The sequence below is a fragment of the Camellia sinensis genome, chromosome 2 (genome assembly GCF_055761805.1).
Source record: "Camellia sinensis isolate YWXY chromosome 2, ASM5576180v1, whole genome shotgun sequence".
NCBI lineage: Eukaryota > Viridiplantae > Streptophyta > Magnoliopsida > Ericales > Theaceae > Camellia > Camellia sinensis.
The window spans coordinates 20,252,388-20,271,016 of NC_138962.1; the positions used below are offsets into that span (position 1 = coordinate 20,252,388).

At 33.0% G+C, this 18,629-nt stretch overlaps 1 protein-coding gene across 1 annotated transcript; it reads left to right on the forward strand.

Moving 5' to 3' along the window:
* The first annotated feature begins 7,056 nt into the window (after nucleotides 1–7,056).
* Nucleotides 7,057–18,343, forward strand: LOC114299198 (putative disease resistance protein At1g50180). Its single transcript, XM_028243886.2, has 3 exons — nucleotides 7,057–8,573; nucleotides 13,234–15,147; nucleotides 18,067–18,343. Exons 1-3 carry the CDS (start codon nucleotides 7,535–7,537, stop codon nucleotides 18,069–18,071), a joined length of 2,958 nt encoding a protein of 985 aa, XP_028099687.2. The 5' UTR covers nucleotides 7,057–7,534; the 3' UTR covers nucleotides 18,072–18,343.
* The last annotated feature ends 286 nt before the right edge of the window (nucleotides 18,344–18,629 follow it).

An 18,629-nucleotide genomic window follows, 5' to 3' on the forward strand; every position in this document is an offset into this window, starting at 1 on the left:
ATTAGCCAGATGCGATATCTCATTTGGCGCCTAGAAGGCGAGCAAATAGAGAATTCGGGTTAGGCGCTAGAAAGCGACTAGACTAATATCTGTACGGTGTATCGAGTATGACATCACTCTTTATGGAAGAGTTACTCCACCGTAGCATGTATTCATACTATATGTGCTTGGCGACCGAGTAATGAGGTGAGAGAATGGATCCCTGCTTCCTCACTGTGTGAGTCTTACGTGTCATTATTGATATGACTTTCATTTATGTACCCTTTTGTGACTTTTGACTATGTCATAAGGTAAGGGGTTGATGTTCTGCTACTTTGGTATGTTGCCTGCGGTCATGCATGATTCGGCCTTAAGGGACATCACTGGGAAAGCGGTCAATCCTAAACTAAATGGCATGAGTGCAAAGGGAAGATCATCTAGTATTACACCACTGTTGTATATTCACTGCTGGCAACTCATATCGCTCTGTATGAGAGGCGAATTGAGTGTGAATATATTGCAAGAATTGAGAGGGTCAAACATGTTCTTTTTGAGGGATTAGAGATGTTATAGAGCTCCCACATGCAGGTGTTCTCAGCAGTCGCACGGTGCAGTGGCTAGTATGAGATTGTTTATTTTTGGAAGATTGAGATAGAGATGTGGCAGTGTCGTGCCAACTCATGTGCGAGTGGGAGATGTTAGTAATGGGCGCCCATGTGGCATGACCATTTGAATTTGAATTTGAAATCCTATCCAAATAGGTTTTGAAATTGAATTCAAACCTATTTAGGATAACCACTCAAGATACAGATATTATCAGTTTTAACTGATATGGATAGATATAATAATATATTATATATCTGATATATGGTTATGGGTAATTAAGAGAGAAACAACGGATGATCTGTTTCTAACCATATACTGACTCTCTCCTAAAAACAAACGATCAAGTCATTTGCAGTGTGATTTGTGTGGGTGATATTCAATCTGTGATATCACTTCACTGCTGGGTTGGTTTATCAGACTCTGGAAGCACGTGATTTATCCACGAGGTTCTATCATCAAAGAGGTATGATCTAAACATTTTATCCGCTGCATGTTTTGTACTTTGATTTACAGTTTCTAAATTTAAAGTCAAAATTTTGAGTTTTGTATATTTTTGTATACAATTTTTATATTTTAAATAGAGAAATGAATAACAGGTAGTATAAGGAGAATTAAATAAAGATTTGAATACCAAATTCAAACTTTCAGGTAATATAATAATAATATAGATATTCACTTTAGAGCATCTCCAATTCTTTGCCTGCGTTTGGTTGTGTTTTGTAATTATGATTTGAGAGTATGAGTTGTATTTTGAGTTTGTAGGATTTGAAATTATGATTTGAGTGTAGAAAATTTATTTGGTATAGAATTTTGAAAATAGTTTTGAAAACAGTTTTGATTTGAGTGGGGAATTGTTGATGTGACATTTGATATTTGATACAAAAATTTACAACTCATAACTAAACATACAACTCAAAATTATTTTAAAGGACATAAAAATTTTTAAAAATTTCAGAAAATATTTTTTTCGATTATATAAAAATTAACATATCAATTGCAAAAAAAAAAAAAAAAAAAAATCACCTATTCCGGTCAACTGGCCGGACGTCTCGTCAAGCAAAATTTTCAAAAAAAAATTCTGAAAAGCACGACTGAGAAAGCGGCTGAGACAGAGCTCTCCGCAGAGCTTTCGAAACGTGATTCTAAAACACTAAACAAACATCATAATCAAACTCTAGTGTAGAAAACTAGTTTGAAAACATAAACAAACAGAGCCATCATCAAATTTAAATTTAATAAAAAAATTTTGAAAAATTATTTTCAATTCTTTTGTCAAATGTTCATCAAATTAAGAAAATTTTAATTTTTCATCAGATTAAAAATTTATTAAATCTTTTATCAAATTTGAATTTAATGAAATTTTAAATATATGAAATATTAAAAATAGTTTTTCATCAAATTTAATGAAAGAAAAATTTAAAATAAATGAAAAAATTGATGAAAAGTTATGCCAGTGTGTAATCACTTTCTATGATAGATCTCTATTCTTCAAGTTCCTCCCTCACGAGGTGTTGCTCACTTTCTATCATTTTCTGTGATGTGCGGTGTAGTTCGGATGATTTGAGAGTAAAATTATAAATTGAATGGTGGATTAACAAAATTAGAAAATTAGTAAATTACAATTTGAGCGGTTTTGGACGGTTGACGTATTGAAGAATATTCTAACTAGTTATCAAGTATTTATATAATATATAATACTAACTTGCATAATATTTTATATATATATATAAACAAACTAATTTTACATTATATTTTTCATATATATAACTACTGATTTGTAATAAATTTCACATCTTAATTCTCTCTCACTCATTTTTATTTTGATATTTCATTATAGGTTAAAAAATATATATATATTAACTATAGCGGAGCGGAGCAATTTTGAAGACGAATTATAAATTTTAAAGTTTAAATTGCTATTAGTGGATAGAGAGATATAGATTAATGCAAATCGATGCGATTTTAACAGATTGAGTGATATTTTACACGATTCGGAGTGGTTTTACTAGTGACTTATGCATTGTTCGGCAATGAAATGAAAAGAGGGAGCCGTTTGATGTGGGTGGAAGAATTTTATCTCAAAATAAAATTTTGAAAAACTTATAAAATAATGGAAAAATAAAAAAATAATTACATTATAAATGAAATATTTTCTAGTATCATTACGACACATAGAAAAGATTTATACCAAATAATAAAGGATTTATACCATGCATACATAAAATTTATATCATCCTGGAAATGTAAATATTTTTTAGTGTACCATTAATTTACATTTTTTCCTAAATATCATCACATTTGCGTTTGGATCTTCTTTACTCTAACAGTAGTTCTAAAATGATTTTGTTTTGATTTGAATAAAAAAAAATACGAACACATTTCTTAAGATTTGCTTAAAACATAGATTGTCTCTCATGATTTTAAAAATTACAGATACCCTCTTATCGAATTTTTTTATTTAATAGAATTAACAGAAAAAAATCTTAATTATTTTCTTATATAACAATAAAATTATCTGAATTATTAATTAAAATATATTTATAATATTATTAAAAATTAATAATTGCTTTGATGATTTATTGATAAAAATAATAATTTATTATTAATTAATAACTTAAGCTATCATTTCTAAAACTACAAGTAATAATTCATATTTTAAACAACTAGTAAGATTGTATTTGTAATTTATCCAAAAAAAAAAAAAAAAAACAAAACACAAGAACGAAAACTCCCACCGGTTGGTGGCCACCCCTTTCATTGAAGCTAGGGCAACACGTCTCTCTGTTGTTTGTGTGCGGGATACAATTTTTTTGTTGTATTGTTTGTCAAAAAATCTAATAACATGTCTTTCTTCGGAGAGTGCGATTTTTTTTTTGAAGAAATTAGAAAAGTAGTATGTGATGTCTTGTGCCTAGGTAGGAGCACATATGACGTCAGAAAAAGCACACATAAATTAATCTTGAAAATTGGAGTGTGACTTTTGTAACAAAATAAATCTATTTTTAATTTTATCAATTTAAATTTTAATATTTTAATTTATTTTTAATTTAAATTATTTGTCTATTTTAGTAAGTAAAATTGATGAAAAAAAGAGTATTTTACTCAATGTTTAAAATATCATTTTTTGTTAAGTTTAATGAATAGAATATCATTTTTTTGTTAATAAAAATATGCAAATGATTTAGATTGAAAGCTAATCAAAAAATTAGTATTTAAATTGACAAAATTAAAAATTCAGGTTTATTATTTTGTTAAAAGAGTCAAACTTTAGTTTTTTATTTTTTTATTATAATTTTCCCATTAATCTTATTCCAACAATGACTGCAGAGGCTAAAAGAGCCAAAATTTCTGTCAAAATAAGTTTATGAGAAAACCTCTATTAAAATAGTCTACATATCCAGACATTTTTTATTTTAATGTTGTCCATTCACCAAAATTTCGAGATGTAAAAGAATTTGAAATTCAAAATTCAAGAGCTTGATGTGCACAGGCTTTGTGCGCCATTGGCTGCAGCTCTTGTTGCTCTTAAATGGGCTTTTAAGCATAATTTTCTCAACATTAATATTTTATTGCCAACTCTTGAATCTCTATTTCAGCAGATGGAGGGCAGTAAAGATATCCAGGTGGGGGTGTTATCTCACACAATCTGTTCATTCATGCCAATTATCTCAATGGCCACGGAGTTTGAGTCACAGCAACTTTTTCCGTAGTCTGGTTTGCAGCATTTTCCCGTACCACTTCTCATGGAGAGATCCGTTTTCCACTTAATGATGGATGATCCTACATGACAACAGTATCTAGCCAATTTATTGCTAGCTTCGCATCTTGTCTCAGTTTATGTCTATATGCTACCTTTGGTGTTCTTTTTTGTTTTTGCTTGAGTGTTTGTAAGGCTTGTTGATGCTTCCTGAACTGTGTTACTTTTATATATATATATATATATATATTAAAGAATGCTCTTTCTTGTGCTAAATAAATAAATAAAATTTGTGCAATCCTATGTTTTGTGGTGTCATATAACACACCTAACACTGTTTGCTATTGTTTTTATTTTATCTCAGTTTTGAACATTTAAATCTGTAGCACAGCCACATATGGGCTCCTCAAGGAATATTTGAGTTGTATTTATCATGATAAGTCCCTACTATTTAGTCTTTGATCCAAATATTGTTACTTCTAAATCAACCCACACATACAATTTATTTTCTTCAATATATTTTTTATGGTCTGTTTAAGTGAATGAATTTGTGACATGATGGTTATTTGCTTACTTAACATATAATTTTCCAAGTTGTCTGTGGAACCATGAACGGTAAGATTTCCTGATTTTTAACCATTTAATTGCAGAAAAGCAGACAATTTTAATATTTGTTATTTGCTGGAAAAGGAATAGCCATAAAAACATGATATTGAAGAATCCAAATGTGGTGGATTTTAGATTAATGTGACTACAGCCATCAACCTCATTATACAAGCATTCTGACATAAGAATCAAAATAGGGATCAAATCAAATAAAGGGCCTAAATCAAATAGAGAGAAGCAAAACATTTCTGTTTTTAGTTCACAAATCATTCTAACATGACTAACACTCCCAACTACACTAGAACAATTTTTAGACTGGTCTTATCATTTTGATATATATATATACATATATACATGCCTCATGCAACTAGCCAAATTCATAGTTAATAAGCAACATGACAAGCTAGTCGAGATGAATGCTTCTGAATGGATCATGTAAACTGCTGATACAGAGAATTTGTAAAGAAGAGATCAATATTGTTAACTCAAAATACAATTTTTACAGAAATTCAACTTTCTTTGGTCTCAAAATTGGACATGGCTTCTGATAGAAGTAGAATAACAACCTGCGCAAGAGCTCCTATTTCCCTCTCTTGGATTGTACTTTCTATGACTTCAACTTCATGGTGATTTTTTGTAGATTGAAAGCAAGAATCTATCTGCACATTGTTGATGCAATGTTGGAACATGTTATGAGTGCTCTATGATTCTATCTGCACTGAATGGAATTAAGTAGGTCATGATTGTTGCTTGGATAGAACATTGACTAATTTTTTATGTGAAGGATTTCATGTTTGATGGAATGCATTTCCAAGATGCACTGAAAAGCCTCCTTGCTTTAAAAGGACTGTGAGAACATTGAACAAATGTGTGTCGTTGCTTGTGGGAACGTGGACTGCATCCAAAGAATATTGGATTGTGTCGTTACTTGACTTAATGGGCTTTCTGATAGCCAAATTTATTTTTCTAGTATGCCATGAGTTTTGCTTATATAGATTCCTGTGCTCATGTTCAAGACAAAATGCATGCTGCCTAAAACTTTAGTGATTGATTTTGTTGAATTTGGCTCCTAGTTATTGAACTGCTACCAGTGAACAACAAAATTTTCTAGTTTCCAAATGGAATTCTGTTGACCGTATTGTCAGCATATTAACCAAAAAATGATTAAAAATTTCTTAAACTCGTTTACATTTTCCTAATTTTAATTCCTCAATCTCTATCAACTTCGGTTTCTAAATACAATAAGTACATTTGACATAGGACTTGGAATCAATTATTTCAAGAGAAGAATAGAACATATTTTTTCTTCTTTTCTCAAATTGAAAGTAACTGAGTAGTTTTTTAGTATGCCACTTTTCTTTGGTTGGCAAAAAAAGTTGTCGGAATTCCATTAGCTTTATGCAGAGGACAAAATGCTGATTGTGCAATACCCTAATGAGATCATGCGATCAAGTTTGTTGATTGTTACATATGATCAAGTGTGGTGGTTGCCCCCTCCTACCCTTTTCTTTTACTGAAAAAAAAAATAAAAAGGAAAAAAAGAAGAAAGATTGCTATGTAGATGTATGATCATATTCAATTCACACAACTTTTCCTTTTGGATACAACTTACATCTCAGGTTTTGGACCCTCAATCTGTTTTTCTGTATCAACTTAGTTCTTTTGAACTAATTCTCAAGCTTTGAATCCTCAATCTGTATCAGCTTAAGTTTCTAAAAGAAAATAACAAAAACTTGAGAAAGTGCATAGAATTAATTATACCATGCTACAAGAGAAGAATATAGCAAAGTATCTCCCTTTCTGTTTATTTTTCTGCATTATTCTTTGCCTATGAGATTAGCAAAGGAAGATTGCTACATACATGTACAGTCACGTGCAACTTGAAAAACTTTTCTTTGATGCAAATACAAACTTACTACTCAAGTTTTGAAGTCCCAATCTGTATTGGAGTTCAAGAAAGGAGTAGTACTTATCAATTCTTTTCTTCAATTGAAAGAAAAAGATTGAGTAGTTTCTTTAGCATCTTTCTTTTCAATTTTGTTGCTGCATTATTCTTTGCCTTAGCGGTTGGCAAAGGAAGATGTTAGGATTCCAAGCAGAGGAGAAAATGCTTCCTGTGGAATGCCCTAATGAGATAATATGATCAAGCCCGTTGATTGCTACATAGGTATATGATCATGAGCATCTCACACTTGATGAAGATACAACTTACGCAATGCATTGTGCATAGCGGATCCATGCTTAGTTGGTACGTCAATGGGGAATATTGTAGATCACTAGTCCCCTGTGTTTGCCTTTTAAAATTAACTTCTCTTGAACTATTGATCGAAGAAGTTTATCACCACTATATATAGTATATGTATATGTTTGTTGTTGGAGTCATTCTCTGTCATTGTATAGCCATCTGAGCTCTGACACACACAGAAACACATTGAGTCAGAGTTGTTCATAAAACCGAAATACGTAGGCATTGTGTCCATTATCCATATCACCACTTATTTTTGCTATAAAAAACTACTCTTTATAGAATTTGCTCTTTGCTGTAAAAAAAAACTACTTGTCTTTGTCTGGAAAGGCAACCAGCTTAGCTGTGCTTCAATTTTTTTTCTTTTTTTAGAATTAGTGAAACTAGAAGACTCAGCGATTATGGCAGATATTGTCACTGGGCCTTTCATATCCTTTGTGGTAGAAAGGCTTGGCAATGTGCTCATCCAAGAAGCCAAATTGTTGCGTGGGGTAAAGGGCCAGGTCGATGAAATGCAAACCGAGTTAAAGCGGATGCAAAGCTTTTTGAAAGATGCAGCTGCAAGGCAAGAAGGAGGAGACGAGATGGTCCGCAACTGGGTTGTGGAGATCAGAGAAGCTGCTTATGATGCAGAGGATGTAATTGACACGTACATCATCAAAGTTGCATTTAGGAGGAGAACAGGTATCCTCAATGTCTTCATGAGGTTCTCTTGTGTGATCAAGGATTGTATAGCCATCCATAAGGTTGGGGTTGAGATTGAGTCCATCAAAACCAAGATCTCTAGCATCACGGCAAGTTTACAAAAACATGGTGTAAGAGCAACAAGTGAAGGAGAAAGCTTGAGTTCTTCTAGGTATGAGACGCAACGACTGCTAAGGAAGTCTTATCCTCATATCATGGAGGAGGACATTGTCGGCCTAGATAAAGACTTGGCAGAAATAGTAGAACATTTGGTGAAGGAAGAGAGACAATGCCGAGTTGTTTCCATTTGGGGGATGGGTGGTCTTGGCAAGACCACCCTTGCTAAGGAAGTTTACCATCACAATGATGTCAGGCGTCATTTTGATTGTTTTTCCTGGGCTTTTATATCTCAACAATGTAATCTTAGAGAAGTTTTGGAAGGGATTCTAATCGGGCTTACCTCTCCGTCCCTCGACAAGAGGAAAAAAATCAAAATAATGAAACTTGGTGAGCTAGTTGAGGAACTTTTTCAAGTCCAAAGTCAGAAGAAATGTTTGGTGGTTATCGATGACATTTGGAAGGCTCAAGATTGGGAAATTTTGAGTCCGGCCTTCCCGAATAAAAAAGATGCAAGTAGCAAAATACTGCTAACTACTCGCAAAAAAGAAGTTGCTTCATACGCTGATCAACCGCATGAACTGAGGACTTTAACTGAAGATGAGAGTTGGAAATTGTTTGAAAAGAAAGCATCTACAGGTAATTAATATTTTTTTTTTAATTTTTTTTAAGAATTTCATAGTCAACATAGATTTTGATGAGAAAATTTTAAAAATATTAATTTTATTAAAAACTGACATTTACATCAAAAATTATATTATTTAAAATTTAATATTTTGATAATAGTGATATTTGTTGGACTTTTTAAGATTTTTTTTTTTTTTTTTTTTTGCGCTTATCGTTAATGCATTAAAGTTTTATTATGAGGAATTTTTTGACCAAATCCGCCTAAAATAAATAATAATAATAATAATAAATGCGGTCAAAGTTACTCTAAAAAGATGATTTATAGTATGAACCGACAGACCAAAATCGACGGATCACAATCAATAAGATTAGATTTAGCCATAATCGACAAAAAATTAATTTATAGTATCAACAATGCCCCCCTCATTTAAGGCAAAATAGTAAAAGTGAATTTTGCCTTAAATGATATAAAGGATAAAACCTGGGACAACCCCAATGACATTTTCTAACCATTGTTGTTTTTCAAATCATATCACAAACATTAACTTTTGGTGTGATCCAGACATCCACAGTGGATGTTGGATTCCAAAACTCAAATTAGTTGAATGTTATGAAAAATTCATTAATTTTAACACTTTGAACAATGTCAAAAAATTCACATGCAACAATTGTGAGTTGTTCATAATTTTCAGCCATCTTTGGCTTCAAACCATACCTCCCAAGTGTATCTGCCCTATCATCTTATGATGAATTTTTAACATCTTTTGAGAGAATGAGCCGTTTTTCTATTTTAGCCACTATTGGCCTATGAAAATTCTCCAAAATCATGTTATCTTCATGACTTGGTATACTAACCCTTCGAGTCACATTCCTTGGCATTTCATGAATAATTGGCTCCTTAGGAATATGGGTATTAGCCTCCCAAGCTACATTATTTTTATACCTTAATTTTTTCTTGGCCATTAAGCCTTCTAAATTATGCTCCCAATATCGAATTTCTTCATCAATTAAATAAATTTGGCCTTCAAGTTGATGGATTTTTTCATCAAAATAATTTAAATTTCTTTCCATCAAATAATATGGAGATAATGAAATTATTTGAAATCTTTGCTGATAAAGAGAATTAATTTGTCATCTCATGGCCAAACTTTCACTCCTGCGCTAATAAATTTCATCCTTACAATGCCAAATCATATCATACGTCATGCCATCATGTTGGCAATAGATATTAGAATCATTGCCATAACATTGGCAATCTTTAGACTTGGAAGATGAGACATTCCATTGATAATTTATACCCATGGGAATACTGCCACTCCATTGGCAATTTGCATCCATGGGTGTATAAGACATAGACATGGCACTTGAAGGTATGATTCCATAAGCATTAGTTTGCTTCTTCATCGCCATAACTCCAAATTAAATAGGTCCCACCAGACTGTTGGAACAATCTTCTGTATAAATAAAATAAATTGAAATAAAACCAAACAACATAAAATAAATAACTTACATAATTTATTTTATCCGAACCGAATGGAAAAAAATAATAAAAGACCAAGTCGAGTGTGAGACACTCTGTCCTTAAGACAGATTCGCCCCGCTTTGGTGCTTACGGTTATGTGACGTCTATCTCCTAGGATACAATGATCTTTACAAATTTGTAGTAGCATTTCAAACAAATTTGTCCGGCGAACTAGAACCTTGTGTTCTATAACTCTCTGAATTTTTCCTAAAATAATATATGAAGAATATATGCAATAGAACAAAGTTGGACAGCAAGAAAATGAAATTTTCTGTCTATTTTCTGGATGCAAAAGACTGGAGAAATGGTCTCTATTTATAGGCAAAAGAGCAGACCCGAATAGGTACAAAATGGAAGTGAACGGGTGTTGATTCAAACTGGACAGATACTGTTTGAAATTCAAACAGATCTGTTTGTAACTGTTGGACAGTTTTAGTAGTTTTAAAATTGTCCGGGTGCAAACAGTTTTGGCCTGTTTAATCTGTTTGAATTTCAGACTAGAAATGGACAGAAATCTAGAATTCAAATTTTGAATTAATTTCTTGCAATAATTTTTTGAAAAAATTCAAATGAATTTTGTCCAAAAAATTAATACAAGAACCAACCTGACCCACACTCGTGCCCGGCACGGCGGCGGCAGCGCGCGTGTATGGTGGTTTGGGCCAAGGTTCCATTTGTCTATAACTCCTCTCTTCTACAAACTTGGGGTGCCCCTTGGGGCCCAACCCAATGTTGTACACCTAGAACTTATATACACACATAAGTTCTCTTCAAGTTTCAATGTGGGACAAGCCTCAGAAGGAAACCCATATTTAAAACTTAAATGTCCAATTCCACGAACTCGAAAACGACGTCAACTTCCCATTCACTCATAAATGGTTTTGACGAACCGTCATCACCGTGTGACTTGCCATGCGACAAGGAACGCGTCACCTTTTCAGACCCACCCCAAAAGACGTTTAGGGCCCACTCAATTTTGAGCTCAAAGTTGGCCCAAAATAAACCTTATATAAACTAATTTTCCAACAGGACGTGCCAAATTATGTTAGCAAAAATTTAGTTTAGGTCAAATCAACAGTGAAGATTCGACGGAGAAACTAAACTTTTACAAACAACAAACAGATCAAGCAATTGTGGTTAGTGTCATATGCCTTGACAGATTCGAGGACTTTCTTTGGAGGTTATCGACAGAGGGAGACAAACTAAAAACTGATATTGTATTGCGGAAATTGTTACTTGTTACAAAGAATTGAACAAGAACAAAAACAAAAATACAAAAGAATTAGAAAAAAGTTTACTGAATACAAGAACCAGAAAACCATTACAAAACCACTAAATTAAGACTACTCCTAAAGAAAATACTCCTATGATATGCTAAAGTAATCTACTCCTAAATAAAAAAAAACTCTGATGAGTTTAATGTTTTTGTTAATGTCCTTGCTTCCTCCTTGAGCCTATTTATAAGCTTTTGTCCACGATTTCAATTGCTCAACAACTGCTATAGGTAGTTTCTTTACCCATTTAAGTCGGGTTGGGGTAGCTGCTGTGCGGAGGGCACAACACCCACTGTTGTGGAGCAAAATGGGCTCATTTCGGGGCCCATTTTAATAATCCAAACCGTTCACATTTTAGAATACATTAAGTAGAACATGTCTTTTAAAAAATCAAGTTAATCGGATATCTTTTAAACATTCATTCATACACATTTGTATTTATTTTAATACTTTAAATTACAATTATTTTTTTATTTTTGTAGATACAAATGTGAGTAGATGAATGGGTAAACGATATCCGATTAACTTGATATTTTGTAGGCATGTTCTACTTGACGTATTCTAAAATATGAACGGTTCGAATTATTAAAATGAGCCCCAAAATCAGCCCATTTCGCTGTACAACAGTGGCTGTTGTGCCCCCGCACAACAGCCACTCCAAACCTTCCCATCTTTTTAGCCACTTTCCTTTGCTCTTTCAAAGATTATCTCCTTCTTTCTAGCCATTTCCTTAACTGCTCATAACTGTCCATAATTGCTTCCAACTCTCTTTTTGCCCCCCCACACTTCAACTTGAAATCCAAGACTTGCCAAGATCACCACCAAACTTCTGTCGACATATAACTTTAGAAAATAGGTACAAACAACCTGCATTACAATAAAATAAATAGCAATAATGAATGTGGTCAAAGTTACTCTAAAAAAGATGATTTATAGTTTAAACCGATAGACCAAAATCGACGGGCTACAATCAATAAGATTAGATTTGGCCACTATCGACATAAAATTAATTTATGGTGTCAAGACAAACAAAAAATATTTAACCATCTTCAGTAACTCTACCTTTTAAAATAATATTTTCCAAATAGATAGATGCATATTATTTTTTAAGGTAGATAAAACCATGTTTATTGAATTAGTAGCTTTATTTATTAATCTAAAGAAAAGTTTACAGGACTTGTTAGTATTTTGAGAGAAAAGATAAGTCGATAAATTATAAAAATTTGTGGGCAAATTATACCGGTGATTCCTATATTTTAACTTTTGTGTTATTTTAATCCCTATACTTTCAATTGACTCAATTTTGATATTTAATTTTAGATTTTGTTTAAATTTGGTTCAATTAATAATATTAGTATTTTTTAAGAAAAATTATCACTAAATTAGTTGAGATTAACTAATTGAGTTAAGTACGTTTATAATTTTATCCTTAAAAATACGGCACGTGACGCTTATGTGTGTATTTTTCAAAAAAAAAATACTAAGAGTTGTAATCAATTGGTTCAAATTGAGACAAAACTATAAATTCAAGGTTAAAATCGAGCTAATTAAAAGTATATGAATTAAAATGACACATGCAATAAAGTACAGGAACTACCATTATAATTTGTTCAAAATTTGGAGGTGGCTAATTTTGGGCTCAGGAGTAACTTGTATCACCCAATTATCTTCTTCAAATAACTTATTGTACATTTGATAAACACAGGTACTAGGTTATCCATGCTACATTTGTTTCTATTTTATATCAATAATTAATATATTACGTTATTTTTTACTCTTAATTTGCAAACTTTACGTTATTTTTTACTCTTAATTCGCAAACATAATGATAGATGACTCACTTTTTTGTGTGTATTTGTATCATGTAATTTTACAGAATTTGAGCCGAGCACTGAAATGATGGAGTTAGGGAAGGAAATGGTGAAGCACTGTGGGGGTCTACCGTTGGCCATTGTGGTATTAGGAGGACTTCTAGCAAACAAGCACAAGATGGAGGAGTGGAAAGAGGTGAGTAAAAACATCCGTCATTACTTAAACAAGAAGGGTAAAGGCAGCCATGGAGGAGTTCCAGTATCAGACATTTTAGCTTTAAGTTACCAAGACTTGCCGTACCATCTAAAGGCGTGCTTTTTGTATTTGAGTCATTTTCCTGAAGATTATGATATACGTGCAGAAAAATTAGTTCAAATGTGGATGGCTGAAGGCATTGTGTCATCATCAGTACCACCAGCACAAGTAGGAGAAATGGAGGTAGAAAAGACAACGTTGGATGTTGGAATGAGTTATTTAAGTGAACTAGCACAGAGATGCATGGTTCAAGTCCAATTAACAAGGTTCAGCAGAAGGATTAAACTTTGTCGCCTCCATGATCTCATGCGGGACTTATGCTTGTTGAAAGCCCAAGAGGAGAATTTTCTCAAGGTTGTTCGTGTTGAAGCCTTTGATAATCAACAACTAAAGTGGGAGAACTCTGCCTCTTCATCTTCATCGTCACCGTTGACCAAAATTCGTAGGCTTGCTGTGTACTATTTGGGTGATCATGATGCGAATAATATAAGGCGAGAATATATTAATCTCGAAGAATTAACTAATCACCACCATCTGCGGTCATGCCAATTTTACTTCTTTGGAAACGGTTTGGAAATTTCTGGTTGGGAACAGATAAAATCACTTCTCAAGGGCTTCAAGTTGCTTAGAATTTTAGATGCCGATAGCATGAAAATCAAAACAGAGGAAGGGAAGTTGCCCGGAGACATAGGAAACCTGTTTCACTTGAGATATTTAAATATAAACGATTCTTATATTAGAAGTGTGCCTTCTTCTATAGGCAACTTGAGATTCCTCCAAACCCTAGATCTAAGGAAACTTCTACATTTTCGTAGTCCTTTCGATATAACAATTGAGCCATCTACATCTATACCCAATGTCCTGTGGAGGTTGGAACAATTGAGACATCTATATCTTCCTAGTAAAATCAAGTTGACTGGTACAAGTAAGTTGCGATTGGATGGTTTGAGCCAATTGGAGACGCTAGAAGCCTTTGATACAAAGTATTGTGACGTCAGATACTTTCCCAAACTGACAAATCTTCGAAAAGTTGAAGTTCATTCGGGAGACCCCAAAGACTTGGCAGTGATCCTTAAATCTCCAATCCTCCTCAACAATTCAAACAGCCTTCTTCTACCATCTTTATCCTTCATGATTGTTGGAGATTTCGAAACGGAAGAAGAACAAAGCCTTTTAAGGCAACTTTTAGGATGCCACCATCTTCGCAAATTGGAATTACGTGGGTCCCTGAATCCGGTTAAGAAATTCCCAGACCAATTCCCTCCAAATCTCACCAAGTTAACCATGTGGAATACTGAACTAGAGGAAGACCCAATGCCAACATTGGAGAAGTTGCCCAACTTAAGGACTCTCTTCTTGGGTGAAAATTCCTACATGGGGAAGGAGATGGTTTGTTCTTCTGGACCATCCAGCATCAACGGTGGAGGAGGAGGAGGGGGCTATGGCGGCTGTGATGGTGGAGGTTTTCCGAAACTCATATCTTTAGAGCTCTACTACCTTCGAAACTTGGAGGAGTGGAGGGTGGAACAAGGAGCCATGCCCTGTCTCTTCCGTTTAGAAATTAATGGATGCCCAAAATTGAAGGAGATTCCGGACGAATTGAGGTTCATTACCACCCTCCGGGAATTGGTTATTCAAGGCGCATCTGAAGCACTCCAACAGAGGTTTAGAGAAGGAGGAGAAGACTTCTACAAAGTCAAGCACGTGCCTACTATCATATTAAGTCAAGTTTGGCTAACCTAAAAAAATGTACTTATTTTATTTTTTTATTTTTTTTGGATCATATCAATCAACATCTCCTTTTTATTTTTTCTACACATAATATAAAAAAAATCAAAAAGTACACTTATTTAGTCTTCCTAAACTTGACCTTAGTATAAGAATTGACGACTGATCTTTCTCGGATCCCCCTACATTTACATCAGGTTGGTTGGTTGGTTGATTGGTCCATGCTTTTTAGTTTCTTTCCCCTCCCTTTCCTTTCCTTTCCTTTCTTTCTTTTTTTTCTTTATGGTGTGTTTGGTTGGGGGATTTGGGAAGTGATTTGGAATGAGAAAGGGAAAAAGTGTGTGAAACTATGTGAAATATATACATATTTTATTCACATTTCACCTACCTTTTCCATTTCTTTTTCCAAATCCCTCCCCAAATCCCTAAATCCCTCCCTAAATCCCTCCACCAAACACAGCAAAGGATTAATTTCACTTTTATCTCTAAACTGTCAATATTTTATATTTCATCTCTAAGTAATCAATCTCGTCTATTTAGTCCCTTAAGTTTTAAATTTTTATTCATATAGTCCAATTAAAGACGATTGTAAAAATCAATAATCGTTAAAAAAAAACATAATTTTATAATTTGAACAACTTAAATCATACAATTAAACACCCATTAAGGCCTCGTTTGGCAAGGGGTGATTTTAGCCAAACAGTCAAAAGTCACTAAAAAAATCAAAAATCTAACAACCTATACTAAAAAATCAAAAATTCTCTTTTCTCTCTATTTTTTGCACATCTTTTCGTAAAAAATTAAAAAGTCATTCCAAACATACTAATGTTTTTTACATAATATTTTAATCAAAAAGTCAAAAAGTTACTAAAAAAGTATGTTCCCAAACGAGGCCTAAGTTGGTTGTAGGTTGTAATTTATTCAAAATAATAAAAAAAAAATTTAGTGTTTTGTTGTATGGTTTAAGATATTCAAATTCTCAAATAATTATTTTTTTAATGAAATTAAATTTTAACAGTTTTTCTGTTTGTGTAATTGTCTCCAATTGGAATATACAAACATAAATTCAAAACTTTAGAAACTAAATAGATGAAAATGATAGTTTATGAATGAAATAGAAAAAAGAAGTATAGCTACCTTTCAAATTTCATGTCAAATAATAGAGACCACGTGCATGCATATATCTATGTCAAGATATGCTCTCCAATCTTATGATATTTAGAGAATTGCCATTCTTGCAATCTCAAGCCTCCTTTGCATTGGAGAAATATCATTGTATGCAACTCACGTAGCTCGTTTTATGTTTGCATACAATACGTGGTGAAATTCTCCTATGTTGTTTGTATGTGGGATAGAATTTGTAGTAGTATTGTTTATGAATCTAATAACATGTCTTTATACGAGGAATGCAATTTTTTAGGCACAAATAATTAATCTACTCCAACTTTTAAAATGACTGTAGGGGCTAAAAGAGTCGAAATTCCGTTAAAATCAGTGCACAATTGAACTTTAAATCACCTATTCTAGTGAATTTAGAGCAAGAAAAATATCTTATCTATAATAAAATTTACATGAATTCTACTGTAGTTAAATCTTGTTGGCTAATCCTCATTTGCTATTTGAATATATGCAAAATGAATTTCTGCTTTCTTAGCTTGTTAATCACTGGATGATTAAAGTGGGAAGACAATATGATACACAATGTCTGTTTTAGTTTTGCGGGAGGTAGTGTCATTGCCATAAAAAAAAAGTTTTGTTCATGCCATTTTAGCCATTTCCACCAAATCCTCAAGATTTCACTTAGCTTAGCTTTCTAATAAAGACTCTACAAACATGATTTGAATGTTTGGTCTTTGCATATCATATAGTTATATACTTCCCCAGATATATACTAAACTGATCTATGGGAATATATGATAATTTAGTTGATCAGTTATGGTCAATCCTTTGGAACATTTGAATTAACCCATTGAAATGGGGAAAATAATAATAATAATAATTCAATTTAAGGCTTACTGGTTTGTTGCCCTGGTCAATTGGGATTGAGATGTCGGCATCATAAAGAACAGATATTAGGCTGGTATACTGCTTCACTCAACCTATCATCCTTCCTTCCAATTTAGCCCCAGATCACATAATCGCCAATTCTCATTCATATGTTTTTCTTGCCGATGTTGTAATCTCATCAAGTCCATTCCTCTTTCTCAACATGGCTTTCCAGATAGGCTTCATTGGAGTTTTGGGGACTTCATTGTTAACTCTACATATAAGCCACCTTGAAGACTGACACATCACTCAATCCCTTAATCTACGGTAGTGCTGCTAGAATGATTATGGGCAGGAATGGAATGACTATTCCTTGGCTTCCTAACGGAATGGCCATTTATACTGGAAATAAGAATTGCTCTTCAATGCATAAGAACCTGCTACTCTTCAATGCATAAGAACCTGCTCAAAAACTTGATTTTGAAAATCTTCACAATGTAGAGAAGCTTAAACATCTTCCGATATTTTGCTAATTTTTCCAAGGCCATTAATTGGCTAGAATCTTAATAAAAGCATTAAGCATATGTTATAATTCCTTGCAACAGGCCTTGGGATTCCACAGCTGCACATGCATTACTAACTGTGTATGCTCCTGTTTGAACAACTAAATTGTTAGTAATGTTCGCATCTTTCTGGATGTCATCTTTTACTTATCGTTACAATGACTGCAGATGCTAAAGAGTAAAGATTTCTGTCAAAACCAATTCACAATTTTTATAGCGCAAGAAAATCCCACCTTTGGCTTGCTTTAGCTTTCCAGTGAATTTGGTGCAAGAAAAATTTCTAACCATCATCAGAGAGACCAGTTCACAATTTTTATTTTTATTTTTTTTGTTATTGAATAAATTTTTCTTGCTTATATTTGTAGATTGATGAAGCTTGGAGTTTGGATGAAGCTACTGTGGTTCTTTGGAGTTCGGATGAGTGGATGTTGCATATGTAGCAACTGTTGCTATTTACTGTGGATTTCTTGGACTGTTTAATTGTAAAATTTAGATGATTGGTTGGATTCTCTTAGACTTAATTTGGATGGTTTGCTTGTGAGTGTGTACTGTTAATTTCCTTTTATTCATGTTGGACTTAATTTGGATGGTTATTTGTATGTTTGATTTCTTTTTAAACAAGTTGGACTTAATTTCTTGTTACTCTTGGGTGATAGTTTGTCTTTTGAATTAAGGTGATTTATTTGAAGAACAGGGTTGAACGTTGAATGAGCTTTCATTTTTTTTTTTTTTTTTTTTTTTTTTTTTGGAATGAAGTTGAATGAGCTCGTTTATTTTAATGGGATTGGATTAAGTTATTTGAGTTAGGTTTTTGTGAATCACAGTTTTGTGATTATTTTTTTCCCCTAAACCACTTTGCTCCAACCCATGCACGTCCCTAATAATCGATGGACACTGCATATTGAGTTGTGGGGTAAGTTTCAGAAGG